Raw genomic sequence first — 27,688 nt, forward strand, 5'->3', positions numbered from 1 at the left:
ATAGGCTCTCAAACCTCTTCTATGGGTGGGTTCTCAATATTCACCACTAACAATATGCCTTAAAATAAGTCCATATTCCAAGATCAAATTTGTAAAATTTGGTTCTGTTTTTAATTAAACTAAACTCTTTCTAAGTAAGTGAGAAATTAATAGTTAAAATGAATGATTAGAATAAGAATTGTCTCTTCTAAGGCTGGTAATCCCAAATTCTTTGATCTAACTACCACTAAGCTCCTACCCTGACTGCTGGGACTAAGTGAATCCAAACTTAATCAAATCAATCATAGCGAGCAAAGGAACACTACCAACAGTTTCATTTGCAAGACCGCAGGACACTAACAGAATTTATGGAAGGTTTGAATTAGTACCTTAGGAAGACCTGTCTTTTTTAATGACACTTCCTCAGGGAGAAAGGCTGACTGCAACTACAACATGATCTAAGAATCAATTCCACTTTTAAAATAACTTGTACTACTGTATTATGGTGGAAAGTGCACGGGAAAGAACAAAATGGCAAATACAGCAGTGTTCTTCAAACATCTTCAAATACCTGGGAATCTTTTTAAAACCTTTTTAAAGTTTCTGGATTTTATTAGATCTGGGGCCTAATGTGACAGGTGTTGGTGATGGTACTAGCCTGTGCAGCTCTCTTTTGAGTAATAAAGGATAACTAACAGAGACCTCAGCCATGCCTCCCTGACAGTGAGCCTGTGTCTTCAGCTGCAAAGTGGGCCACAAACAGTAGTATTATAGGGTCGCTGAAAGGGTAAGTGAAATTGCAAAGTGCCAGGCAAGATAGGAACATGGAATGAAGAGCAGAGAACGTGGTATGTAATGCTTCATCATCTTACTCCCACAATGCTTTGTATGTGTCATTTAGCTTGTGGGCTCTCAAAAATGAACTACTAATGAGAAGACGGACTCATTTCCTTATTTAGTTTCCAAGATTTCTCATTTGAAAGGATATGTTTCCAAATATTTACTTTAAATGATTATCCATACAAACCCTACCTCCATAAACTTTACCTTAAAGAAAAACAACAACTGCCAAGTAAGACTAGATGAACAGCTCTTTTAAAATCATTGGATGGAAGTTTAAATCACCAGAGGTTGGGGTGCCTGGGTGGCTCAATCATTTGAGCTTCCGACCCTGGATTTCCACTCAGGTTGTGATGCCAGGTCGTGGGATAGAGCCCCACAATGGGCTCTGCACTCAGTGTGGAGACTGCTTGGGCTTCTCTCTCTCTCTCTCTCTCTCTCTCTCTCTCTCTCCCCCTCTCTCTCTCTCGCTCTCCCTGTCTAAAATATATAAAATGAAAAAAATTAAAAAAAAGAAATCAGAGGTTGCATCATTATGGGTTATTATTTGAGAATTATCTTTTATAATACGAAGTTATTCTCAGAGGAATATGATTAGAATCGAAACCAGATGCGGTTTTCAAAGCTTTTTTGAAAAAATGTATAAACAAGTAGAAAATTAATATAAGGGTGATCTAAAAAGGTTTCCAGAAACTTGAAGCATAAGTATTATAGAAAAAGCACGTGTGCGTGCATGTATGAGCAAGAGAGAGGGGAAGAAAGAATAAAAAACGTGGAGGAGAAAAGTGCAGAGAGAAATGGAAGCAGGATGAAGAGGATAAGGAACAGTTTCAGAATTCATAACAGTACAAAAAATTCTAAATCTCTGTAAATATTTGGTATCACCAACAAATAGCATAATTTAATTTTACCTATAAAGTTAAAAACAGGACAAGATTGTCTCTCAGTCTAAAGGAAATTAAATTAAGCACTAATGAGATGAGCATCTTTTTGAAAAGAAAAAAGTCACCCTTTAAACGTAAAATATGACATGTTCTGGGCATAGCAAAATAATCCAGAAATTTTCTATGTTTCATCCCTTCTCTTGCTTTTCAAGGGGTAAAAAGAACAACGCTTTTGATGCTTTTGAGTTTGTTTCTTGGTTTTATATTTGATTATATTAGAAATAAAGTATACTTATTACCATAATATGTTAACATCTAAAATGGAATAAAATGAAATGGAAGGCACGAAGATGGCAGTCAGAGCAAGGGAGGAGTACGTTAAAAATAATTTCATTACCACTTATGAATTAGTCTTTAATTACCCCTTTAGTTGTACTAAGAACTGGAATTATTGCTTTTAATTTTATTTATTGAAGGGAAAAATGATAAAATGAATGTTATCCTAAGAAAACATCCCATCTTAGAATACTTTAAAATATAGTAAAACTTCATTCATTTAAAGTCCCTAATTCAAAATTTTTACCATTCATGTTGAATGTGGTTTGAAATTTATCTTTTTGCTTTGCAGAAATTTCCAAGGTAGTGCAAATTATTAAGATAAATCAGTTATCATGGGAAATTTTAAAATATTTAAGAGAAAAAGCAGTTTTGAAAAATCCTTAGTACTTTCCTGTCCACTTTTGCAGATAAGCTGATAAGCTGATTCCATATTTTTGTTATTGATTAAATTAAGCCAGGTAACAGTTTGATTTGTTACAAGTATAAAACTTGGCATTAATAAACAGCATTTACTTTAAAAATATGCTATAATTTTAGATTTTCACTAATTCAGCACCTTTCTAAATTCATGATATAATGTTTCCAAATTCAAAGTTACTTAGGCTAGGAAATCAAAATTATAATCATGTGCAGACGAAAAGTTTTATTACAAAGAAATTAGTCTTGTTATATTGTTCTTCTAGCACTATCAAATGAATGATATGGTTCCCCCCTTCCCACCTATTTTTCTTGGCATTAGGTGAAATCTTAGTTTTTAACATACTCTTTTTGCTGTGTAACTTTTATGTTGATCTGAACTACTCTAGTCCAACATTTTCCTATTAGCATTTTTTCTACAGAAGGAAATATAGAATATAGAAGCAATTTTCTTTTAGATAAAATAATCAGAGAGGTGCTAAGTATTGATTTGTTTTAAAAATGCCAACATTGTCACTAAGAAACTTCTTTTTCAGTACCTTAACATAATTCGACAACTTTAAAACCCACTTATGGCTGAAATCAAACAATAAAACTGTTTTAGACTTTTATAATAACATAACTTGAGTTTTGATCATCTCATGGGGCCTACAATATTTTGAGTGTCAGAGACACCCTTAATTAGAAAAAAGAGCGAGGAGGGCCCTTAACATTTGCATCAAAATACAGACTTAATACTGCCTGCCATGAGAAAAGCTTTCCTTTTGCACCAGAGTTCCTTAAAGGGAGATTCTGTTTCTACTTCCATATTTGTGTGGTAATTGATTTACAAGATGCTTACTGGTTCTCGTTCAAGGGAGTAAGAGGTCTAGGTCTCTCTGAACCGTACTGAGTTTTGGGTTATAGCATTCCTCTTAGCTAAACTTTCCAACGGCCTGATTTTCCCATCAACTACTCTCCCAGGTTTCTTTGGTTCCCCGAAATGGCCACACTATTTATCCTGTTGCAAATGTCAGATAATCTGGAATTGAACCTTGACTCCTGCTTCTCTTTCACATAGTCTTTCATCAAGCTTTGTCTCCAACTTTTACGTTCTCACTTCTTTCACTCTCCGCTCCACCATCCTAGTCTAAATTATTATCACCTCCAACCTGGAATACAGCCATAGCCTTCTAACTGGCCTCCTTACTTCAACTTTTGCCATTCTCCAAGTCCTTCTCCATGGTTTCAGAATGATCACATGACTCACTGATTATAACCCATTATATCTAGGATCAAATACAAAATTCCTGTTGTTGGTATCAAGAGCCTACATACATTGGTTGGTCTCATATCACCTAACTTTCCCCTTGATCACTGTGCTCCAGTTATAGTGTCACCTTTTAGTTTCTAGAACACTCCAACCTCATTTTTACCTCAGAACTTTCGTTTTTCCTATTACCTTTGCCAGGAATGGGCTGCCACTTCTGATTTCTTCTTATCCATCAGATCTCAGCTTAAATGTTACCTTGTCAGAAAAGACTTCTGTGCCCAGATTTCAACAACCCCTTTCTTCCCTTTCCTTTTGTATTATTTGCTACCATAGTAATCTATTTTTTTTCGATAATACCATCAGAATTCTTTTTATGTGTGTAGTATCTGGCCCCTCCCCTATAATTTGAGTTGCATGAAGTCAGGGACTTTGCTTATCATATTGAACAGTATATCTCTAATATTTGCACACTATGTAAATACATTGCATACTATGTAAAGTGATGATTTGAATTAGCTGAGTTAACAGAATAAATAGTATCAAGATTTTATTGCATCATTAAAAACTCAATGTTGGGGCACCTGGGTGGCTCAGTCAGTTAAGCGTCTGGCTCCTGGCTTCAGCTCAGGTCATGATCTCACGGGTTTCTGGGTTCGAGCCCCATGTCGGGCTCTGTGCTGACAGCTAGCTCAGAGCCTGGAGACTGCTTCACATTCTTTATCTCCCTCTCTCTGTGACCCTCCCCTATTCCCACTGTCTCTCTCTGTCTCTCAAAAACAAATAAAGAACATAAAAAAAAATTTTTTTTTAAAAACTCAATGTTAACATTTCAAAGGAAATATCTGATAATTGCTTACATGCAGACTGATGGGAGAGAGAGAGAATTTGTAAGGAGGATTTCTTCTCTATTAGTCCCTTTCCCTACCAAGAAAAGGTGTGGGGTGCAGGTATATCTCCCGTCATCCTATCTCCCATCATCCTATCAAGAGAGAGGGTCTAGTGTTTGAGGACCATTGAGGACCACTGAGGATATTGGGAATAGAGATTTTCATATTAGAAAAAAAGACTAGGAAATATAATTACTTGACTTAGGATATGAGGATGGTAATTGTTAAGAAGAAACAGTTTTGGAAGAAGTTGTGGTAGAATTGATAGCTTTTGGAACTGATTAGATGTATTGGACTATGATTAAGTTAATATTAAATACCATTGAGGGAAAATTTTGAGAAATATTTAAAGATAGCAAGAATGTTTAGCTTGAAGAGAAGCCTAAGGAGAAATATCAGCCTCTTCTCTTATGCATGAGTTATCTTGTTAGCCACCAGGTTTATAAGAATCTGTAATTTGATGGATACCTGGCTTTTTATGGAATGTATCTATATATTAAAAATGTTGAACTCCATAGCTTTCTTCTCCTTCTTTGTTATCATAACTATCTTTATTCTGCTTCCTTCTACTTTTGAAAAGTTTCTGTGGTGCTAAAAAGTCATGGTTTTAAAGCTAATGAATTAAAAAATAAACCAATTTTGTTAGTGACCTAGTAACATTTATTAAAGATTTAAAAACATTTTTGTTGCTAGTTTTCCCTCTCATTTTGCTGCTTTGCTATGTAGACAGTGAATATGGAACCAAAGAATGACAACTTAAAGCAAGGAATGTAATAACCCTAATTGCACAGGGTCTTTGTTGTCTTTCATGATATTCTCCTAGGGGTGAAGAAAAATTCTCCCCCTACCCATTATAGAGCTTTTCAGCTTTTCAACTGTTAGGATGGCACTAGGCTGTCAAAATTAGGCACTAATTACATAGCACTGAATCAAGGAGACGGATTCTTTGCTAAAGTTAAGCATTAACTGAAGTGGAGTCAAGCCAATTAAGAGTGAATTATATAACTTCATTATACAGAAATTTCCAAATTAAAAAAAAACTCATAATAACTCTAGAGATCTTGCTCTATGTCTAAAGTTCCATAGTAATTTGGAAAATTAATAATACATTTTTGAGAACTTTAGCTTTAGAATAGCATTTCAGAGAACTTTTTATAAATATAAAATTAAATAAAACATACATTTTTACAGACTTGGAGATACAAAGAATTAAGTTACATTTGTAAACTGAGATATTTATACAGTTGAGTCAGAGGCACACCACAATTTTGAACATATGACTCAGACTTTGTACCTTATATACAATTAGTTTTAAAACATTAGGGCATTATGCCAAGAATAACCACAAAGTTTACAAAAACTGAAGATTTATAGGGACCCCAGGCTTGCTCAATTACTTTTGAGATTTTACTCCAAGCTTAAACCACTGTCTTTGACCAGGTCCATCAGATTTGGAGCAGACACACCAATACTCCAGCTTCCTATTGCACTCAGAATAAACCCAAACTCCTATTACCATGACCTTCAAAGGTCTTCATGATCTAGTCCCTGCCTACTTTTTGTTTCATTTATCTATTACTATTTTTCCCATTGTTCATGTACTTCATGGACATAGGTCTTTGTTCAGTTCTTGGAATATACCTGAAGCCATTTCTGTTCCAGGAAGCTTAAAATTTACATTCTTAGACAGGCCTTTTCTACTTAAAGTAAGTCCCTCTACCCATTTACCCCCATCTCCTTATCTCCTTGAATATCTTCTTTGCATACTAATGTCCACCTCCCATTTACTCACACCACAGATCTACTTGTTTATATTTGTTCCCTCATTGGAATGCATACTCTGTAAGGTCAGAGATCACCTCCAGGATATTCAACATTGTATTTCTAAAAGTCTAGGACAACATCTGGCACCAAGTAGCTATTTGATAAATATTTTTTTAGTGAGTAGGTCAAGGAAGTAAGTAATATTGGTTGTATACAGCATGATCCAAGGCTGGGGCTAAATTTATGGAATGGAAAACTGACAGGGGAAAAGATGAAGATTTATCCATAGTGTGATGATAGCTGTAGAGGAATGCAATGGAAATAAACCTTGGACCATAATATCAAATATGTAAGAAATAACAGAAATTTGTGTTTATAAATCAACCTTGCGTCAACTTTGAGAATGTTACACCCCCCTTCCCGAAATTTGGTAAAAAGCTTAACCTCTGTTGTTCCCGGGCTCCCCTCTTCTGCCTCCAGATGGTGTTGGACTCAAGGACAAGGCAAGGGCCCCTGGTTTTCGAGTCATTTGTCTACTCTAGTTACTTCCGGGTGTTCACTGACTCTGCTCCCAAAGTCCCTTCAGGTATGGGCTTCCTGCTGCTTCCAGATTTCTTTTTAAAACATGGGAAATCTTTATGAGGGGTACTTACAGCTCCATCTAATTAGACACAAAAGGCAGTCCTTACTCTGGAGCTTTGCTGCTTTTGCTGTGTGCTCTGGTATTTCCAGATATATAGGAGCTTGGCCCCCAAACAGACTTTTATCTATGCTCCCTGTCTAAGGACTCTATCTTCCAAAGACTGCTTCCCAAAGGCACTTTGATGCTTCCCTTCCTTTCAAGGCACTCAGCAGAATCCTGTGAAGTGGATTCGGACTTTATCCAAGTCAGGAAGTGTATATGGCTTTTCTCTCCCCCATCTTTCCTTTCCAGTTACAAAGTTTGGCTGTCTTTCTGACAATATGGAGAACAGAAAAATAGGATAAATGAACATAATGTAATATTACATAAGCTTATTCAGCTAGTAGGAATTAAACAAATTTGGGCCAAAAGAGAAGAGAGTGTGGTTCTGTTCATGTCATTCTTCTTAACATACTATAGTGGTTTCCTATTGCTTTTGGGATGAGGATTGAACTCCCTGACATAGCCCAACAGGAGCCTGACTGCCTCTCCAGCCTCTTCATGCACCACAGTCATTCTCATTCTCTCTAATAAAACCATACTGGTATTTGTGACTTTTCTTTATAGTACTTGTCCATGATAGTCACTTTCTTTTGTAAGATGAGAAACCCAAGGGATAACTATAATGAATGCCATTTTACCTGTCAGATTAGCAAAACGCTGAAAGTTTGATAATATACTCTATTGAACAAGGACCATACTTCTGGACTGCTAGTGGAATTATAAAATTAGTACAACTTCAGTGTAGGGCAAGTTGGCAATATCTATCTAAATTATATATATTTGACCTGGACAAATTCTGGAAATCAATGCTATAAATATATTTGCACAGTAAAAAAGTGATGCATTTATAACTTTATTTACTGTAGCATTTTTTTGCAATAGAAAATGACTGGAAAAAATTAACTGTCAATAGAAGGCTAGACAAATACATTGTGATATACCCTTTAATGGAGTACTATGCAGTTGTAAAACGAAATGAGGAAATTTCCTAAAAACTAATGGGAAGACTTTCTATTTTTATTAAGTATAAAATGAAACATGCAGCACGTTGTCTCTAGTATGCTACTTTTGTATAAAAGAAGGAAAATTATATATATTATATATGTGTTATATATATATCCCCACATATATGTATTCGATTTGTCTGTATATGTATAGAAAGCTCTGGAAAGATACATAAGAAACAAATAACAATGATTATCTATACTTTTTGGGGAAGAATGGGAACTAAGAGGATGAAGAACAGGATAGGATGTAAGAATGTAAAATAGTGAAAATATTTAATGAGTGATGTTTCCTTCTATTGATTACATTATACATATTATGAATGTGGCATGGGTTTAAAATTAGTGAAGTGCAAAATTCATTAAACAAAAGCTATTTTCTATCATTTACCTCTTTGTGAAATAGGGATATAATAGAGATTGCTTAGCAAAATTAGATGGTGGTTAATCATTACTTTAACAACTGCTGATGTCTTCATGATATTCATCGAAATAGATCCTCTGTATTCTTTTTACAAATTCTATCCCCAAATCAAACTAGGCAAGTATCAGGCATTGTTTCTTAAAAGATTTAAATACAGTTCCCTTGTTGAGATTAAGCCACTCATTAATATTACTGGGATTATATTTTCAAATCACAGAGTACAGTAGCATCTAATGAAGGTAAAGTGAATAGATCACATGTGTATACTTTGTTTCCAATTTTACAGTTAACCCTATATAACAGATTTTAAGGAGGCACTAGCACTCTTTATCAATAAACTGTCTATTTCTTTTATTTAAGTCTTGAGCGTTTAATTAGCAAATTTTGACTTCTAATCTATTAATTTCTTAGTTTAACATCTGTAGGGTCAGCGTGGAACAGATGGATTTAGTAACTCTTGAATATCCTTACATGTGAACTGACTGTTAACAATTTTCACTTTAGAAGAATATCCAAGTTCCAGGGGTTCTGATATTGTTCTCTATCGTTGTCTATGGAGGGATGGTTCAGAACACAGTGCCATCATACTTTCTTTCCTTCTCTTCTTCCTCCATTTGAAGAAATACATGATAGAATTTTTATCTAGCTTTTCAATAGCTGCAATTAGAGAAGGTTCCATGCTCCTCTGCTCTAATAAACTCACAAATTTCAATATCTAATGCCTAAAGAGTAACCTGGTACATTTAACCTATTCCATGCTCTTGATTCTGTTCCTCAAAAGCAAAGATATCACATACACTATAATCTGATTGAAAGGACTTAATTTCCTTTTCCTATTTGGTCTACATGCACCACCTGGTGGTAAAGTAGTGCATTTCAAGCGGGGTGTGTGTGTGTGTGTGTGTGTGTGTGTGTGTGTGTGTGTGTGTGTATGTGTGTGTGTGTGTTGGGAGTATTAACACAGGAAAGAGAATTTCAAATTTCAATATAAATTCCTAAATACTGATTTAGATGAACAATGCAATATATATATATGCCAGCAAATAACTAATAAAATACTAGGCCACTACTATACACATATATATATTTATCTACAGTATAGCCAGAGCAGAACAGGAGATAAAGGAGAGAACAAGCAGAACAACTATTGTTGGAGGTAGAATAGCTTTCTCTTACTTACATCAGCTAGAGCTCTTGTAATTCTGTCCCTAGGGTAACATTTATTTATTGTGCTAATGTTCTTACTGAGGCAAGAGTCAAACACTGATAGCCAGTGTAGAAACCATTTTCTTTATTTTTAATTTTAAAGAATTATGATTTTTGAAAGTATGCATTTTCTTCCTTTTATTAGTAGTTAGTATCAGTCCAAGTCACAGAGTTTTAAAACTACAAGGCACCACAGACTGATACACTAATTTTAAAAATGTAGTAATGTAGTAGCTGAGACTCAGAAATGCTAAGTGACTTGCCCAAGGTCATACTGGTAATTAGAAACTCACTTCAAATTAGAAACTAGATATTCTAACTTTCAGTCTTGGAATATAAAATATGAAAGATATACTCATATACAATGGTAAAATACCTCTGCATGAAAAGATACACCCCTGACTCAGCTACACAGTGCTTTAGAGCACTAAGATGTGAGTTAATTAACACATATTAGTTCTATTCTAAAATTATGAGTACAAAGAATAGGAGAAATGCATGTATCATAAATCTATAGAACAGATTTTCTAACTAGCAAAAATTCCTTAAATATATATATATGTATATATAGATGTTCAAAGGAATAATTTTCAACTTATATACAGCTTCTATATTGTAAAGATGATGTAAAAAATTCCTTTTCCCTTTTTAACTGCTTCCGAATCAGAGATCTGTTTCTACAGCATAGGTACCCACTGGTAGATTCAGGCATAAACTATGTTCATAGCTCCCTCTCATGACCATTGAATGAATACTATATAAGCCTTTTTTATTCTCGCTGTTGTATTCCACTAACAGCTCACTGGTTAAGTTTTAATTGCTTCCAATGAGGTCAGCAAAGGTATTTATCGAAAAGCCCTGAATAAAAAGGCTCCACACACACACACACAAGCACACACGCTCTCACACAGAGAGAAAATCCTCTTGCCTGTTGATTTATGGAAACAATTATGATTCTGCTGGAGAATTTCTCAGCTGAGAAATAGTCTGTAGCTACAGTAGAGAGGCTCAAGTTGCACAAGGCAGACAGCAGACATGGAATTCTTGTGTATCCAGCTGTTATCAACAGAACAAGTAAGTTGCTGTTATTTGTCTTTAAAAATAATGCTGAGTGGTTTTCTAGTAGTTTACCTCTTTCTCTGGTTTTATTACTGAGGGGAAACGTAAAGTTACCAGATTTTTGAGCCTTGTAATTATCTATAGTAATTATGCTGTAGAACTTTACATAAAGTTAAAGTTGAAGTTCTCCAGACAATACTGGCATTTAACTTGAGAAATGTGAGTAGTTGAAGAGAAAATAATTGATTAACCACAAACATAAAAGAATACAATATCAAAAATCTAGGGAAAGCATTTGTTAGTAGTAATTTTAGGACTTAATTTAAATCAGTAGCTTTAATTGCAGGATGTCTCTTACCAAATAGCAATCAGAAAAAATGGTACAATCATATTCTGATTTGTCTCTAGTAATGCATAACTTTTCTAAATCTATAGATAGAGAAATAAAGATGTTGACATCCTCTGTGAAAGTTGTTTTAAATGTGCCTTCACGGTACCAACTACACTGCATGCTATAATACTATTTACCCACTAATACTCATACATACAATTTTTCATCTTCCCCCGCCTTCCCTCCCTATTCCTAATGTCTCATCGCAAACAGAAGTCCAGTAGTAAACAGTGTCGCAGCAACTGAACTTGGTGCAACCTGTTTTTATAAGGCAATACCAACAGAGATGTACTGTTATCAGGAACTAAAAGGATAAGGATAACAATTTGGAAAAAAACCAACAACTATTCTTTCTTAAATCAATCTACAGTTCACAGATAGGAAGAGGTCAATGACCTAGGAGCAACAATCAACTCAAGATTTAATTTTCATTATGTTATTCATGAACACCCGGAGCACTACACTATAATGCGCAAATGGATACTGACATGGATCCTGCCAACTTTGCTCTACAGATCATGCTTTCACATTATCTGTCTAGTGGGCACTATATCTTTAGCTTGCAATGACATGACTCCAGAGCAAATGGCTACAAATGTGAACTGTTCCAGCCCTGAGCGACATACAAGAAGTTATGATTACATGGAAGGAGGGGATATAAGAGTGAGAAGACTCTTCTGTAGAACACAGTGGTATCTGCGGATTGATAAACGAGGCAAAGTCAAAGGGACCCAAGAGATGAAGAACAACTACAGTAAGTAATGTCTTTTATTTGCAGCACTGCTTATGAACCTTAATCTATGAAAGAACCATTTTTCAAGTGACATGTTTCTTAGTTTTCTTTTTCTGTTCTTTGAAAAAAACTTGTCATCTCCTTATTTCTCCAAATTGGGATCGTTGGACTATGTTTCCAATAACATCTCTGGGGAACAGGTCAAATCTACTAATATTATGGTTGGAGCTGATAACTCAAGTCAATTTGAAAATAAAATCCCCATGTCCTAAGGTCAAAATGCTTGTAAGCTGAGCAAAATGTAAATGATATTATTCACACTGAGATGGGAATCACTGTCTTCTAGCAAAACTCATTAGGAACTCTAAAAGAGTACTCAGTGAATGCTCACCAAAGTCTTATTAGTGTGAGGAAGAGAAAATTTATTTTAAAAAACAATTTGATTTTCTTTGAAAGAATATTTCTGTGGTGTGAAATACGTAATCTGTGCTCCAAAATGCATTCAGGGACTTGTGCAGTTGTGTACAATTATAAAATAGAAGGGAATCTGTCCATCTGTTGCTCATGTCATAAAGAGTTTCTTTTAGGTTGTTTATTTACCTAAGCAAGAAAATAGGTTCCTCCTAACATTTTCTTTAAATCTTCCTTGCCATAACTTTGTGCTACCTTAAGAGAATGTAAATGTGAAGGAAGAAATAAAAGTGAGTTGGAAGAGATGTCAAGTCTATGATTTTCTGTTAGTATACCTTACATTTTCTCTAAGCATTAGTTATTTGTGTCCTACTGAAATATCAGGGTTGGGTTTATCATTTAGCAGCTACGATGAATAAACAATTTCAATAGTATTAAATTTAATAAGGTAGAATACTGGACATAAACAGTAAGAACTGAAAGTCCCTGAATGAAAAGAAATTGTACTACTAGCACTTGTACAATGTTATTATTATATCATCTTACAATATTATGTATATTAAAGTCAATTGAAAAAGAATGTCGGGAGATGATGGTATCAACATCTGCTTAAGCGCTTGCAGAGCATTTTGCCTAAGGCTTGCAGGGAGTACTTGAAACATTTGTTGCTTGTTTAATGAATGGTTTTTAGGGATTTTTTTAAAGTTTATTTATTTTAAGAAGGGAGCAAAAGTGAGTGGGGTGGGGGCGCAGAGAGAGAGGGAGAGAGAGAATCCAGGCAGGCTCCTCACTACCAGCACAGAGCCTAATGCAGGGCTTGGACTCATGAACCGTGAGATGATGACCTGAGCTGAAATCAAGAGCTGGATGCTTAACCAGTTGAGCCACCCAGGCACCCCGGTTTTCAGGCTTCTTAACTAATGAGCTAATAAGTGGGAAACTGGGGAGTTATGTTTCCATAATGAAAACGAGAAGATCTTCTTTTTAACTATAATTGATATAGAACACTATGGCCTTTTGAGCAGGTTATTAATAGTTATAGTTTAATTATTTGTTAATAAAATTATCATGTTAGTCTTGGAATATTGTTCTGATTATACTAAAGTTTAGCTAAAGAAATAACTATTTAGATGAAAGTTCTGTGGATAGCCACTTTTATGTGAGCAACAGAATTTGGATTATAATCCATTTGAAAGTTATTGAGATTTATCATGAATAATGGAACCTGGTAGAGGAGACAAGAGGACAGAGCCCAGGTGGAAGTTATGATGCATAGGTCTATTCCACATCTGTGAGTAATTTTGGAACAATTTTTAATTCTGTCCATTTTTCAGATTTTTAATCTCTAAGACACAGGATATATACAGATGATCTCCAATACAGCCTCTAGTTCTTACAGTCTATTCTATTCTAAACCATAACATAAATATATAATGTAAATGTGAACAGATCTAAGTACTCATTATGTGATTATCACATACTTTGAATGAGATAAGTGAATATTATCTCAATGATGAGCTGTCAGAACTAACTTGAACTTGTAGCAAATTCTGTTGCTCATATGGAAGTGTTTCAAACCTAAACACCGTGTAGAATTCTTCTACATGCCCACTAATTCCTTTTGAATACTTTTGTCAAAATGTGAAAAATTAGATGTAAAATCCAGTGAAAATGAAGAGCATCCGTAATCATTTAGGATAAAAAATATCTACAACTGGGTTGCGTTCATATATGTGTTTTATTTTGTGTTAAACCTTCTTAAAACCACGAAACCCAGGCATTTGTAGGCGTACACAATGCCAGAGTTATTCATATTTGAAACACAATTTAGCATTAATCTCGAGTAACCATAAGGCCAATTTGGCACACCATTTCTCCTCTACTCTAATTCTACAGTGAAAATGAGGGAAAGAGAGAAACTCTATATCGTAAATTAGAATGTCACAATACCAATGTTCTTAAAGACATTATATATATATATTACATAGTCTTTGCTTCTATAAGGCCGTATATAGAAATATACTTTCTTGATATGGTGAGTTCTCCTGGGAAGGGAACCTCTCAGCGGGATCCTTGATGTAAAACCCTACAACTGTTACCAGGTTGTCTTGAAGAAGGAGTCAGCCAGGCTTCACCATAGTTAAAAAGCAGCCAATTCACAACTGACAAGAGGAAATCCTAAGATACAAAAAAATTACTTCATTGAAAAATATATGGAGAATAGCTTATTAGAAGAGAATTCTGATAGTTGTTTCCTATTATTTAAGGGGCAGCCTTACTAATTTTAAGTGTGACTGTCCCCTACCTAAAATGTGCACATTGACACATGCGAAGGTAAAGCTACTGTATCCAGGTACAAAGGAAGTGCTCAATAAAATTTGTTTAAGAAGTCAAAGAAGAACAAAAACTTGAAATTATAAATATGAAAATTAACATTCATCAATCATTAACCGAATGAACAAACGAACAAGAGGTATTTCCTTCCTATTTAAAATAAGAATAAAAGGTGATTGGATTGTCTACTGGAGTAAAATGCAGCAGAGTTCAGAAAGTGTGACAGATCAGAATCACACTCTAAATTTGGGTTCCGATCCTTTAAATTTGTTAACTGGTTGTTAAACACCTTTCTGTGGAGGTCTTTTAAGATGGCATACATTTAAACGTCTTAGATGATAAAATTTTGCAAGAAATCTTAGATGTCAGCTGTGTGAAACATAATTATTCTCTGAGTTACTATGAGGCCCCCCCTCCCCTGTTTTCTCATGGCTTTTCTTTGGGTGAAGGGGAAAGTTACCTGATGATATTAATAGGTTTTGAAGGACTCTTCACTTCCCTAGCAGAAGGATAACTCCTTCATAAAAATATGATATTGCTAAGAAAATGGACTGGGATGTGAAGAAGAGGTAAAAAGATATCTGGGTATATAATTTTGTTTCCAGAAAATTGGGCTGGGTGGGCAGATGGAAGGCCTAGAGGAAGAGAAGGGAAATGGTAGGGTAGTGGATATGATAGCTCATGTCTCATTTTTTAGGAAATTTTAAAAATTACTGTAGCTATCCTGGATTGTGAGGATCTCACTTCAGTCTTAATTATAGTGTTGTCTTGTGAAGTATTTCAAATTTAGATTAGAAGGATTAAATTGCAGCAAACGCACACCAAGAAACCCAATGAAAATAAAGACTTGTAGAGGCGCCTGGGTGGCTCAGTCAGTTAAGCATCCTACTTCGGCTCAGGTCATGATCTTGCAGTTCGTAGGTTTGGGCCCTGTGTTGGGCTCTGTGCTGACAGCTCGGAGCCTGGAGCCTGCTTCAGATTCTGTGTTACCGCCTCCCCTTCCCTGCTCGTAATCTCTCTCTCTCCCCCCAAAATAAACATTATAAAAATTTTAAAACTGACTTGTATTACAAGACAGATAAGTAAGACACAACTATATATAAATGTAGGACTTCATGAGAGGCCAGGAGATGCTGGATAGCATTTCTGACACTGAGAGGAGAGAAGTTGTCACTGGAGAACTGGTCCTCAGATTGCATACTATTCCCACCCAGGAGGCCAGAAAAGTCTGTCCTCTCTGGTGATTCCACATTTAGCCTTGTAGTATGTTTCTAAGCGATGAAACTGGAACCTAACCTAAACTAATAATAAGGGTAATAAAAGCATAAAACGCCCTTCTAAAACGAAATAAATCATGTTCTCTACAGAAGGATAGCAGCAATAACATCTTAAAGGGATTGGTAATGGATGGTCAACACTTCTGCTGTCGTCAGTGTTCTCCTCGTGGGGACATGGAGAGAGGGTGAATTTAGATAATTTTTGGACCAGGCACTCCCATCAACAGACAGAGTCAATCAGTCCACACCTGACAGAAATAGCCTTGCTTTTTAAGCTGGGACTTGAGGTGCCAAGTGAGAGATGGCAGCAGTGCATTGGGCAACTGTCAGCCAGCCTGAGAGGCAGATGTGGAACAAAGAACTCAGTCCCTCAAGATGATTTTCTTGCTTTTGGTATGCAGTTACTCTTCCCAACAATGGTCAATATCACCCATTCCTTTTAAGAAGTCCTTCATTGTGCTGTCACTGATTGAGGAAAAGTATGCCTCACTTCTTCGAATTAAACATTTTAAGTTCCGTAGCAAGCAAAGGGTTAGCCATTCTGAAAGCTAGCCAATGATTTGGCAATATTCTCTTTTGGATTGTTAGACTGTGACGGGATATGGCCTAACAATTGGCAAAAAGCAAATAAACACAGTGTTGTGGGATTTGACTTTGGCCACGGAATCTTCAGCAACCCAGTTGTCAACAATTCTTTGGATAAGATCCTACTCAGCACGAATCTCTGCTAGTAGCTAGCAAATAGACACACCACCTATAAATATGGAGACGGTAAATTTGCTTATGCTCCAAACAGTCCTTAGCCATTTATCTAAAAGAACAATATTTCACATTATCAAAACAAAAGAATACTAGGGCAACCCCACCTTTAAAAAATAGACAATGAGGAACATAATTATGGATTTGAGCCAAAATCTGGGAATTACTGACAAAATGGAGCCCTGTAGAACTGGTGACCTACATTCCCTTAGTAAGTTGTCAAGTTCTTAAACTAGGCAAGATGGATACACCGCTGGAGAGCAGATTTGGAAATATTAACTACTCTTTGAGAATTCTAAGAATAGAGATTATTTTTCATTGTATAGTTTTCTTCTTTTGGGGGGGGCAAATACAAGTGTCTGGTACTTGCAAATTGCAAATAATTTATTGCCACAGGTGTATTTCTTATTCATTTTGTAAATCCTTATTTGAACTGACCATCACTTTCATTCATTTCTATGCCAACCCAGAGCATATGAACATGCATTTTCATATACTCAGCTGTATTATAACTCCTTAGCCTATACTTTTAGAGCATTCAGAGACCCAAGTGAACCTGCTTTCAGATATATGGAAAAGTTCCCTTTTCCAGGTTTCCCTACTTCTCAGCCTTGGCTAACTATTATAATTAGCGAGGGAACATAAAAAAAAATACTGACGCCAGGTTCCATGCACAAAGACTCCTATTAAATTCATTTGGGGTGCAGCATGAGCACCAGGGATTTTAAAAGCTCCCCAGATATTTGTGACGTGCTGCCAAACCTCAGAACTCCTGGACCACATCATGTTAGATTACTGGGAGAGCACGGTTCAATTAAATCAGAATCCTGAGAAGGTGGGGAAGACTCAGGCATCGTTGTTTGTTAATGCGTTCTGGTGATTTTACTGTGCAGATGAAGTTAAAAACCACTAGTTAATGGGACCAAGGTTCAAAGTCAGCCTGCATCCCCTCAGGTGTCCCAGGAGTAGTTTAGAACCCTGAGATGGCTCCAGAGTTAACTTATATCCCAGAGGATTTCAAAATGGGCCTCTCAGGAATGACGGTCTGAATTATGCATTGAGGAAGTTCTTCTGGGTCCATTGACCTCTCTGACAAATCTCAGTGGCTCCAACATTTGGTGAACTGGCTAAAAATGCATGTGATGACAGCTCTGTAGCTACTATGTAAAAAGGCGTCTTCGGTGAATGAGTTCATTGCAGGGAAGAATAGGTCCTGTGTCACAGTCTCAGAATGACAGGCAGGTCTGAATCTCTTATGACACTTTCAAGTGGTGCTGCAGCAGGGGACCTGGAGTACAGACATCAATGCCACTTACTTGGCACTTAAATGAGCCACTTATAACCATGGCCCCAGATGCCCCCAAATTAGGCTCTCCCCTCCTATGGCCACCCCACAGAGTTCAAGGCAGTGACTTAAAGAGACAACCTCAAGTCTACAAAACACATGGTGGTTAAGAAGCACAACCCTATAGGGGTCTATCCAGATTATTGAAAAGGATATGAAGCTAGAGGTTTGTTTTCTTTGTAACTTTGGGATTAAAGCCAAGCTTTCTTTCCTGTCTAGGATCATAGCTTTCTTTTTCTGTACCAAAATTTCTGGTAGCACAGTAGCTTTTTCTAGATCACTATTGGAATATAATGCTTTTCTATGTTTTAATCTCACCTACGGCACACAGAAGGAAAGGCAGAAATTGTGCATATCTAAGTAATATGGAAAAAAAGAACCCACTATGAAATGGGCTTTCGCAAAAATTCCTTCCTTTTTTGAACCATCTCCAAACTTCCTTTTTTTAAAAACACTTTATTGAGGTATGTTGACATACAAAAATCTGTACTTATTTAATGTACACAATTTGATAAATTTGTACATCTGTGAGACTATCATCACAATCTATGCCGTAAACATATCCATCACTTCCAAAAATTCCCTCCTGCCTTTTAATTGATTATTATTTTGTGATAAGAGCACTGAACATAAGATCCACTTTTTGGGCAAATATTTAAATATGCAATGCAACAGTATAAACCATAGGCACTACACTGCATAGTATATCTCTAGGATTTATTCATCTTGCACAGTTGACACTTAGTACCCTTCGACTAATACCTCCAATTTCTCCCTTCCCTCAAACCCCTGGCAACCACCTGTCTACTCTCCACTTCTATGAGTTTGACTATTTTAGATTCTTCCTGTAAGAAGTATTATGCAGCATTTGTCCATCTGTGTCTGGCTTATTTCACTCAGCATAATGTACTCCAGGTTCATATCCAGTCTTTCTACACACAAAATAGGTTGGAAAATGAAAATCCTCTGCCTTTCACATGGTTCAGAAAGCCACATTAAAGAGTCACTGAACACTTAACTGTTTCTTGACCAAGACTTATATCTACATTAGAGATTATATCTGCCCCTGACTTAGGTAGAGAAGCCATACCTAATTTGCTGACAAAGCAAATGTCATTAAAGCTATTTACTTTAGTTGCACAAAAGGGTTTGTGTAGTAAAATATAGACAAAGGGATCAGGATGAGGAAGCAGAAAAAAGAGTTATCTAATATCCAGGCCCAGGTAAAATTTGCCTTTAGAACATCATTCTCAGAGGGAAAAGATGTAATATATACTGGGGAGAATTGGCTCTAGAGATTCTCTGACTGCTCCAGTCAACTTTCCTGCAGAAGAACCTAATCACTTCTCTGGGAGTGGGCATGAGTACTTGCTACAACCATTAGCTAGTGTCCTTCTGAGAATAAATAGGATGATAACATCTTTGTAAACAGGAGAAGAAATAGGCAAGAAAGGAATGGAACAAAGGACTTTATATAAAAATAGATTTTGCATTTATTTTTTCAAGATTTTATTTTTAAGTATTCTCTACACCCAACAAAGGGCTTGAACTCACAACCCTAAGATCGACTTGCACTCTCCACCAGCTGACCCTCCGGGTGCCCTAGATTCTCCATTTTAAGTTGAGGGTGGATTTGAACACAAAGGATCCTCATAAAACATGGCTCTATTAGCTTTTTTGATGCACTTAAGGAATAAGGGCAATGAGATACAATAGATGGATAAGACAATAGTGGGAGAATTTCTGAGATTAAAAAAAACTAAATAGTGTACAGAGGAATCGAAATAATAATGGATTATTGCGGACAATGAAACTCACAAAGGAAGTTTAAATCCAATAGTTAAATTTGTGCCTAAAACGTAATAATTTTTATGTATCAGGACTATACTCAAACTCAGTTTATCTTTATGATTAATGTAAGGCAAGACAAATGAGGTATACTTCAATATCCTTAAACACCATGCTTATCATTAAAATTACCATGTAATATTTTATATTTACATGCCTATTTGCACTTTATATATAACCGTAGGTAATGTTGAGTAAACCCTTTGGAATCAAACTCAGAATCAACTCAAGATGCAGATTTTTCTTAGGGAAACAATTCCAAATTTTGTTTCTTAGAACATCAGTGTCCCTCAAGATATTAATTGTGTTTTCTGCAGCATAGTTTCTATGGCTGATTGTTTGGGAAATAGTAGGTTAAATACAGTTGAGCAATTTTCACAGTAGAAATTCTCTGAGCCTAATCTATACTAATATAAATTGCAAAACAGCAGGAGATTCTATATGGTTTCTCAAACGTATTTTACAACAAAATACACTGCTCCCCCCTCCCAACTCTCATCTCCGATTTGAGTAAAATATTTAAATTTCATTAAATTGCAATTTAAGAGCTATTGCTTAAAGATCTCTCTATGGTGTAGTGAAGAACTAAATCAAGCTTCTACTCAGCTGTTTGTTCCAAATAAAAAGGCTATAAAATGGACCTGAAGCAATATTTTAAGAATGACCTTGAACCAAGAATTTGTGCCAAAGTCAGGAGACTACAAATGTTTTTGGACAAGTAGGGTAGTATTTTGGGTACAGATATATGCTGGGCTGAAATCCAGAGATTTGCAGTGAGATTTAAGCCTAGCTTGGAGCTCTTTTCTGAGTTGTGGGCAGTTTTATATGACCATTCTTATAATGTGAAATGATGTCCAGTATCTATTACTTGCAACCTAGAAACTGACCAAAACCATTTCCCATCCATTAACCTAAAAATGTTTTAAGATTTGAGTGTGACTGAAGAATTCTTACTTATGCACCTATAATCAATAAACTTTGACTCTTCAAAAAAGTAACTTGAGCAAAAGCTTTAAGTTATTTCAATTATACCAACATAGAAGAAGTTTTATTTACTGACCAATAACTATTTAGAAATTTTAAATTTAGCATAACCTAAAGAACTGCTAATTTAAGGAATTAATTTCAATGCCCTTCGAAGAGGTCACTTATTAGAGATAGTAAATAGAATTGCCTTTTCCAGCCATACATAGCACATTTGCCTTTCTCATGCTTCTGTTCATTTGCATTTGGCAATGCCACTAAAAAGTGTAGGTTCTGGAAAGATAAGCATCTTGTCTCACTCTTCCTTTTGTCTCCCAGTGGCAGAGGAAGGACCACTTGGCCCAATGCAAGAGGTGGAAGAAGGCAGAAGAGTTGACAATCATTCAATTTATTTTCTCTTAAGCTTTTACACATCTAAAGTTAATTATGGATAAGAAATAGATTACTAAATGGTGATGAAAATTTAATGCAGGCAAGAATGAAAAGTTTTGCTGAAATAAGAGTAGTACACCTCATTTCCCTCTTCTCTCTTATTCTCTGTCATTAAAAAAAAAGTATTGGCCCCTAGAACCTATATAACTTAATGTTTTTCTAGGTAATTTCAAGGGATGGGTGGAAAAGTTTAATTGTAGAGGCCGATGACCTAAGCAGGCCCAGGTAGCACTGGTAATACTGGAAAGATGACTGGCAAGGCATGCTCAAAACATTCAATTATTTTCATCTGACTATCAACTAACTCCTGCATATCAAAAACTACATGCAGAAAACAGTGATATTTCGTTGATATTGGTTTAAGGAATATCTGCATTGAAAGGAGATACAGACAGGAAAAGTCTTTAAGAATTAAATGAGCTGTACTAGTAAAAGCAAGCAGCGCACTCATAATTTTTGGATAGAAAATCTACTCCCTTGTTAGTAGCACATCTAAGATTGATCCTGGACTCAGTGACTGGTGATGAAGGGAGGGAGGACAACTGTCTAGGGAGAGAGAGTTGGAGAGAAGTGGAAAGTTGGTGAATACACTTTTGCTCTGTTTTAGTGCCAGTGGCCTGATCCTCGGATAGTCTTCTGGTGCTTTGTAGTGTCTCAGGCACTACTCCTGATCAGAGCCTGGTCAGCATGGTTCATGCTGAGGCACCCGTCATGGGGAGTTCACCTGTAGGCAGTGAGCAGTGCCCTCCCTCGTTTGCATGAATAACGAAGACAGCACACAAAACTATGAAAGACTGATGTCTTTGCTTTTTTCATTCTTTTACTAATTCAACAAATATTCATTGATACTTTCCCAATCCCAGACTCAGGCTACAATAGTAAACAATTCCACACAGTCCATGTTTTCAGAGAATTAACAGTTTAGTTGATGGTGGAGGGTAAACTCCAAGGCAGAGGTGGCAAGTTCAGAGCAACTGAGGGGTTGCCTAACTCCTCTTGAGGAAATGGGCATGGAAGTCTTTTCTGGGAGAAAATGACCTAAAAGCTGAGTATGAAGGAGAAGGGACAAATATATTACCTTCAGAAGAAATACTTTTGTAGATGCCTAGTAGTAAGACAGTGCTGAGAGGCTGGGAAATGGAAAATGACTTAATATTTTGCCAGGTATCAATGTTAAGCACATGAAAGTAAACCTTTTTTTTTCTATTCAAAATATGAGAACATTTGCCCTTTATCAATTTTTAGCCTTTGACCACTCTATTTACTAAAAATGACTATTTCCTTTACAGGGTATTTTTTTTTAAAGGGTAGCTGCTTTTTGCAGGCATAATTTAAGTTTTGCTAATTGGAATAATATTGTTTTCTGGATAACTGCATACATTTTCTTTTTAATGCCTTTTCAACCTTTGATCATAATTATAACCTGTTTAAGTCAAGTGTTCATAAATAATCACCTTAAAAACTACATTATCATTATGAAGGATATTTTTCCCAAAACAGTTTCTAAAAAGTGACAGAAACAAAAGTGTTGAGGCATATGTTTCTCTTTTATGGGCAAAATTATGGAAGCAAACTGCCACATTCTTTAAGTAAAGCCAACTTTTACTACCATTAGAGTTGCATCCCCTGTTACAACTATTTCAGCAGGTGCACTCAGCAGTCAGCAGCTGTGCACAGCTTCATTTCCTCTAAATCATGAAGTAGGCAATGAAGCGAGGCATTTTCCCACTTAGATAAGTCTATTGAGGTATCTGTTTTTGAGAAATTGTACTCAACTCCCTGTACCAATAACGCATTACTGTGCTAAACACTTTCTGTATGTTATCTAATTTAAGGTTCACGGAGCACTTATAAAGTTGGCAGAGTTGTGTTCATTTTGCAGATGGGGCAGCTTCAGGTCACAAAGTTGGGTAACTTGCTCTAGGTTTCATGGTTGGTAACTGTCAGAGTTGAAATATGGACATAGGGGTTTTAACTCCAAAGTATAGCTTCAGTTGTCAATATACATATCACTATACAGTCACTGGTGTCAGCAAAACCTCACATATGAATTCAAACCATGCAGTGGGATAATCTGCATATGAAGAAGTATAAACAGCTGAAATTTGCTTCTCTATAATATGACCTAATGAGTACTTGGCATTATTTTCCTATTATTAAATAAAAACTCTATTCCAATGTTCCTTGTACAAAACGTCTCCACATGTCTTCCCCTGAGTTGGCATAGAAACTTTTGGTTTATTTTGTGTACAAATTACTGAAGATGCTGCAAAATTTAATTTGGTTGCATTTTAAACACATTTCTGACATTTATTAAAATATTTATACTTCTGTTCATTAGTGTCTGCATAATTATTATAGAATACATACATATAAACAATTAACTTTCAGATAATAAATCAGACAATTTTAGGAGTATAGCCAGATAGTTTCCCTCTCTAAAGGCCACTAAATCCAAACAGAACAAATAGAAAAATAAATAAAAGACACAGCAGAGAGTTTGTTCTAACAAGCACTTCTGAGGGATAGGTTGAAAGAGAAATAGCTTACTGGCAAATTGGCTCTTTCTTTTGTCCATGATTACTAAGTTCTCAATTTATTTCTAATCCTTTTAGGACTTTGGCCAATTGGAAAAAAAAAGTGAAAAGAAATGAAAGGGATTAAAATTATGAGTCGTTACAAAGACAGTATATCTAGAATTCTATCTTTTTAAGATTTGTTGGGGTGTTTTTGTTTTGTGCTTCTGGGTAAATCATAGTATCTTTGAAAACTAGACATATATATTATTTGTGACCTGATTTAACTTAGGTTTTTTTTTCAAGATCTTAAAAATATCTTAGAATGATTTTGTTCTCAAAGTTGCAGTGGCTGTTTTCAGCAACTAGAATACTATTTGACCATATATTGTATGCTATGTGGATACACAGATGTATAGGTAGAGACCCACTATTTGAAAAATTTTAGCCTATTTGGGAGATCAACACCAAAAACTAAATTTTAATGGAATATGGTGAGTATGTGATAAAAATGTATTCAAGGAGGGACCACAGTCGAGGGCTGGTAACAACCTGGGAGAGGCAGAGCAAGAATCTTAAAGGACGTGATGTTTGAATTTTATCTTAAAGAGCTAGTGGGAGTGAACCAGGCTAGAGAAGTGGGTAGGGAGTGGGGGAGGGAGTCCAGCAAGGGCATCCCCTTCTGGAAAACAGCACACCAGGAAAAGCTGAGTGGTGTATCATGAGGTATGTATGGGAATTAGTGTTTCTGAAGTATACATTTCAAGGTAGGAAGTAGGGAGAGATGGGAATGTAGTGATGTCTCATTCTTGGAAAGTTATTCTCCATTTTAGGGAACATGAACTTTATGCGACAGGTAATAAGGAGATATTGAAGAAGGACATAGTAGCAGTAACTAAAAAAATGCTTATTCTCATTATTCACAAAAATGACCTGGATGGTTAATATCTATTGGTAACTGAAAAATTTTATCAGAAAATTTAGCTTCTATTCTTCCCCAAAATTCTCACCACCACCATCCACAAGCAGCAAAGTTAGTACATGTTAATTAATATTCATTAGTTTTCTCTATCAACTTTTTGCTATAGGAGTTTATGAATGAACTAGATTGTCCACTGGAGAAGAGAAAGGGCATAAAAAGTAGGCTTGAACAATTCATCTATGATTTATCAGTCTTGGTTTATCATACCAATAAGTCTATTTTAGTATAAATATCATTACATATAATTTACCACCTAGGAGCAGACTGGGTCGAACAGAAAGTGGAACATGGACTTTAATTCTTTTCCTTCTAGGAGTTAATTAATTAGGCAATTCCCAACTATCCTGGGTCCCAGTTGTTGTTTTAAAGGGGGTTCGAGCAGATCACCTGAATAGGTTTCAATTATAAAATGTCACCCAAAGTACAATATTTAGTATTTCTCGCACAGTGTCAGAAGGTCATGAATGTGAATGCAGCTGAGCTTAGGGGTCTCTTCCTGGGGTCCAGTTAAGCTGTGTGCCGGGGCTGCAACCTTCCCAAGGCTTGACTAGGGCTGAAGGCTCTGCTTCCAAGCTCTCTCCCATGGTAGTTGGAAGGTCTCAGTTCATAGCACGCTGTGGGCCAGGAACTGCTTTCTGACTATAAGGGCCTCTTCTATAGGCTTCCTCAGTGTCCTGGTGACATGGTAGCTGGCCTCCCTCAAACTGAGTGATGAGAGAGAAGGAGAGACAGAAAAAGAAGAAGCAAGAGAGGGCACCTTCCAGATGGAAGCTACATGTGACATACCATCACTTTTGCCTCATTTTCTTTGTCAGAGAGACCATATAGCAACATGCGGGAAGGAATTACACAAGGATGTGAATGACAAGTGGTGGTGATCACTACAGGCCGAAACAAAGGCTGGCTACCACATACAGTTTCTGCATCAGAAAACCTTTAGTCAAATTGGGAATCAAAGTATACATAAAGAGTAAGTTAAAGCAATAATAGAGCAACACATTTGTGAAATCGGTCTGAAGGATAGCTGTCCTTATAGGAGCTGTGAATTTGGCGTAAGGTCTCATTAGGAGGCACACAGCTCTCGTTTCTTATTGTGAACTTAGAGAGAAAACTATATAATGTGTGTTAATACTTGAAAGCAAACTAATTTCTTTCACAATGCTACAACATGGAACTGTATGAGACAAAAACAACTCCATCCTGGAGTTAATAAGGCTCGAAGGAACCCTTGACATCATCTAGTCCAGGGACCTTGAGTTGGAGTTTTACCTGTGACCCTTAGAAAAACTGGTAAGAAAAAACTGTATACCAAATATGGGGCAGTGGATTCAAAGCTTTCGTCAGATTCTCAAAAGAACTTGTGTTTCCAAAATAAGTATGCAAAGTATTGATCTAGTTCATTGTGCTCATCTTACTGATGAGAGACCTGAGACACAATGAATCTAGTCTTATTTGGATCAGAATCGGAAGTCTTCTGGTTTTTAATTCAGTATTGAAAAGAATATATCCATTGTATAAATGGTATACATTGTTATTATGGTTTGTAAGAGAAAATCTTAGCTGATTCTCCTCTATTTAAACATTTTTACTACTAAGAGCAGTTTTCCTTTTATTCCTCATCAGATGCTAAAAAGTGGGTTTGTTTTTCATAAATAAGAGAGTCATGAGAGGGGGAGAATATTGTTGCAAAGCTTATAACGTGAAAACCCAGTGTTTATACACACGGTAAAGAGATCAGCAAATAGACTAAAATTGGTCATTTATAATACAAACCTGAATACTGATCTTATGTATTCATTCCCTTGACAGATATTTTTAAGCACTTAACATGTGACAGGAATTGTGCTGGTTGTTGGGGATGTAATACACCAGGATTCGAGATAGAAATTTTCTGCCTTCACACAGTTTCTAGCAGCCTTCCCCTACCTTCCTCTGCCATTTCCAATCTCCCTTCCTAACAAACCTGTTGAGGGGTGTGGGCAGCACATAACTGTAGATGGTAAGAACTGAGTAGAGATTTTGGTGTCATGTAGAAGCCAAAAGAGCATATCATTTTGGAAAGAAGGAAAGCCAATGGTAGGGGATCTGAATTATCTGGTATAAATAGCAACATCCTAGAACTGAGTTTTTTCTGTGTTCAATTCTTAAACAACTATGCCAGTGGGTTGCCCTTGCATGCGGCCTTATGCCAGTAGGCAATTATACAGGCCACTGAATAAGGTAACTACTGAGTAACTACTCCATGGAACGTATTAACCTATTAGCTGAGATAGGAGGTGAAGGAAAGGAAAGAGGAGGTGGTGAGAAGGAAGTTGGGGAAGAGTTGATATAAGAGATATAAAGAAGTACAGCACTTTAAATTCATGGTCCTAAAGTCTAGGAGAATACAATAGTATGGTGCAGATTTCCCCATGGACATTATAGTTTTACATAAATTCTTGAATTTTTTGCTTACTGGAATCAAGATGTTGTTTTTGATTTAACTTTTTTATATACTAAAATTATGGTATATTTCTAAGTACCAGTGCTTTATTGATTTACTTTGTTTGCTATTTTTAAAATAAAGATGAAGTAATATTATATTATTATATATTACATTTAAAAGAAAGAAGATATATATTATAGTTGGGAGAAGACAGACAAAAATTTTCCTTAAGAAGTCTTCTGATAAAAATGGGAACACTTTTAAAGTCAGAAGTCATTAATCATGGAAAATTTTAACTGTCTCATGGGGTTAAAAGGCAATTTTATCTAGTTCACTAGGATTTAAATTAAGAATGCTAGTCAATTCAGTATTTATAAGTCACTTTCTATGTACAAGGTGACATTGTGTAATAAAGGCTGTGAAGATAAATAATATAACTTTGGCTTTTAATATGCATTTATAAGAAATCATTTGCTAAGTTCCAAAAGTGACTAATAAGTTTCACATGAGC

General features: G+C 36.0%; 2 protein-coding genes across 4 annotated transcripts in view; one reads left to right on the plus strand and one right to left on the minus strand.

The window, feature by feature from the left end:
• The first annotated feature begins 10,485 nt into the window (after positions 1 to 10,485).
• The window catches only part of FGF7 (fibroblast growth factor 7), a 53,823-nt gene continuing 36,620 nt past the window's right edge, over positions 10,486 to 27,688 (plus strand). Inside the window, exons 1-2 of one of the 3 annotated variants that reach the window (XM_029950682.1) lie at positions 10,486 to 10,755; positions 11,345 to 11,885. In XM_029950682.1, coding sequence (XP_029806542.1) covers positions 11,600 to 11,885 — 286 coding nt within the window. In that variant the 5' untranslated portion in view covers positions 10,486 to 10,755; positions 11,345 to 11,599. The remainder of the gene's footprint in view (positions 10,756 to 11,344; positions 11,886 to 27,688) is intronic. The other 2 variants (XM_029950681.1, XM_029950683.1) reach the window with 2 other exon arrangements.
• Positions 14,005 to 27,688, minus strand: part of FAM227B (family with sequence similarity 227 member B) — a 112,539-nt gene continuing 98,855 nt past the window's right edge. Inside the window, exon 11 of the mRNA XM_029950679.1 lies at positions 14,005 to 14,453. Within this exon, the coding sequence (XP_029806539.1) occupies positions 14,416 to 14,453 (38 nt within the window). The 3' untranslated portion in view covers positions 14,005 to 14,415. The remainder of the gene's footprint in view (positions 14,454 to 27,688) is intronic.

Source organism: Suricata suricatta, chromosome 9 (assembly GCF_006229205.1).
Source record: "Suricata suricatta isolate VVHF042 chromosome 9, meerkat_22Aug2017_6uvM2_HiC, whole genome shotgun sequence".
Classification (NCBI taxonomy): Eukaryota; Metazoa; Chordata; class Mammalia; order Carnivora; family Herpestidae; genus Suricata; species Suricata suricatta.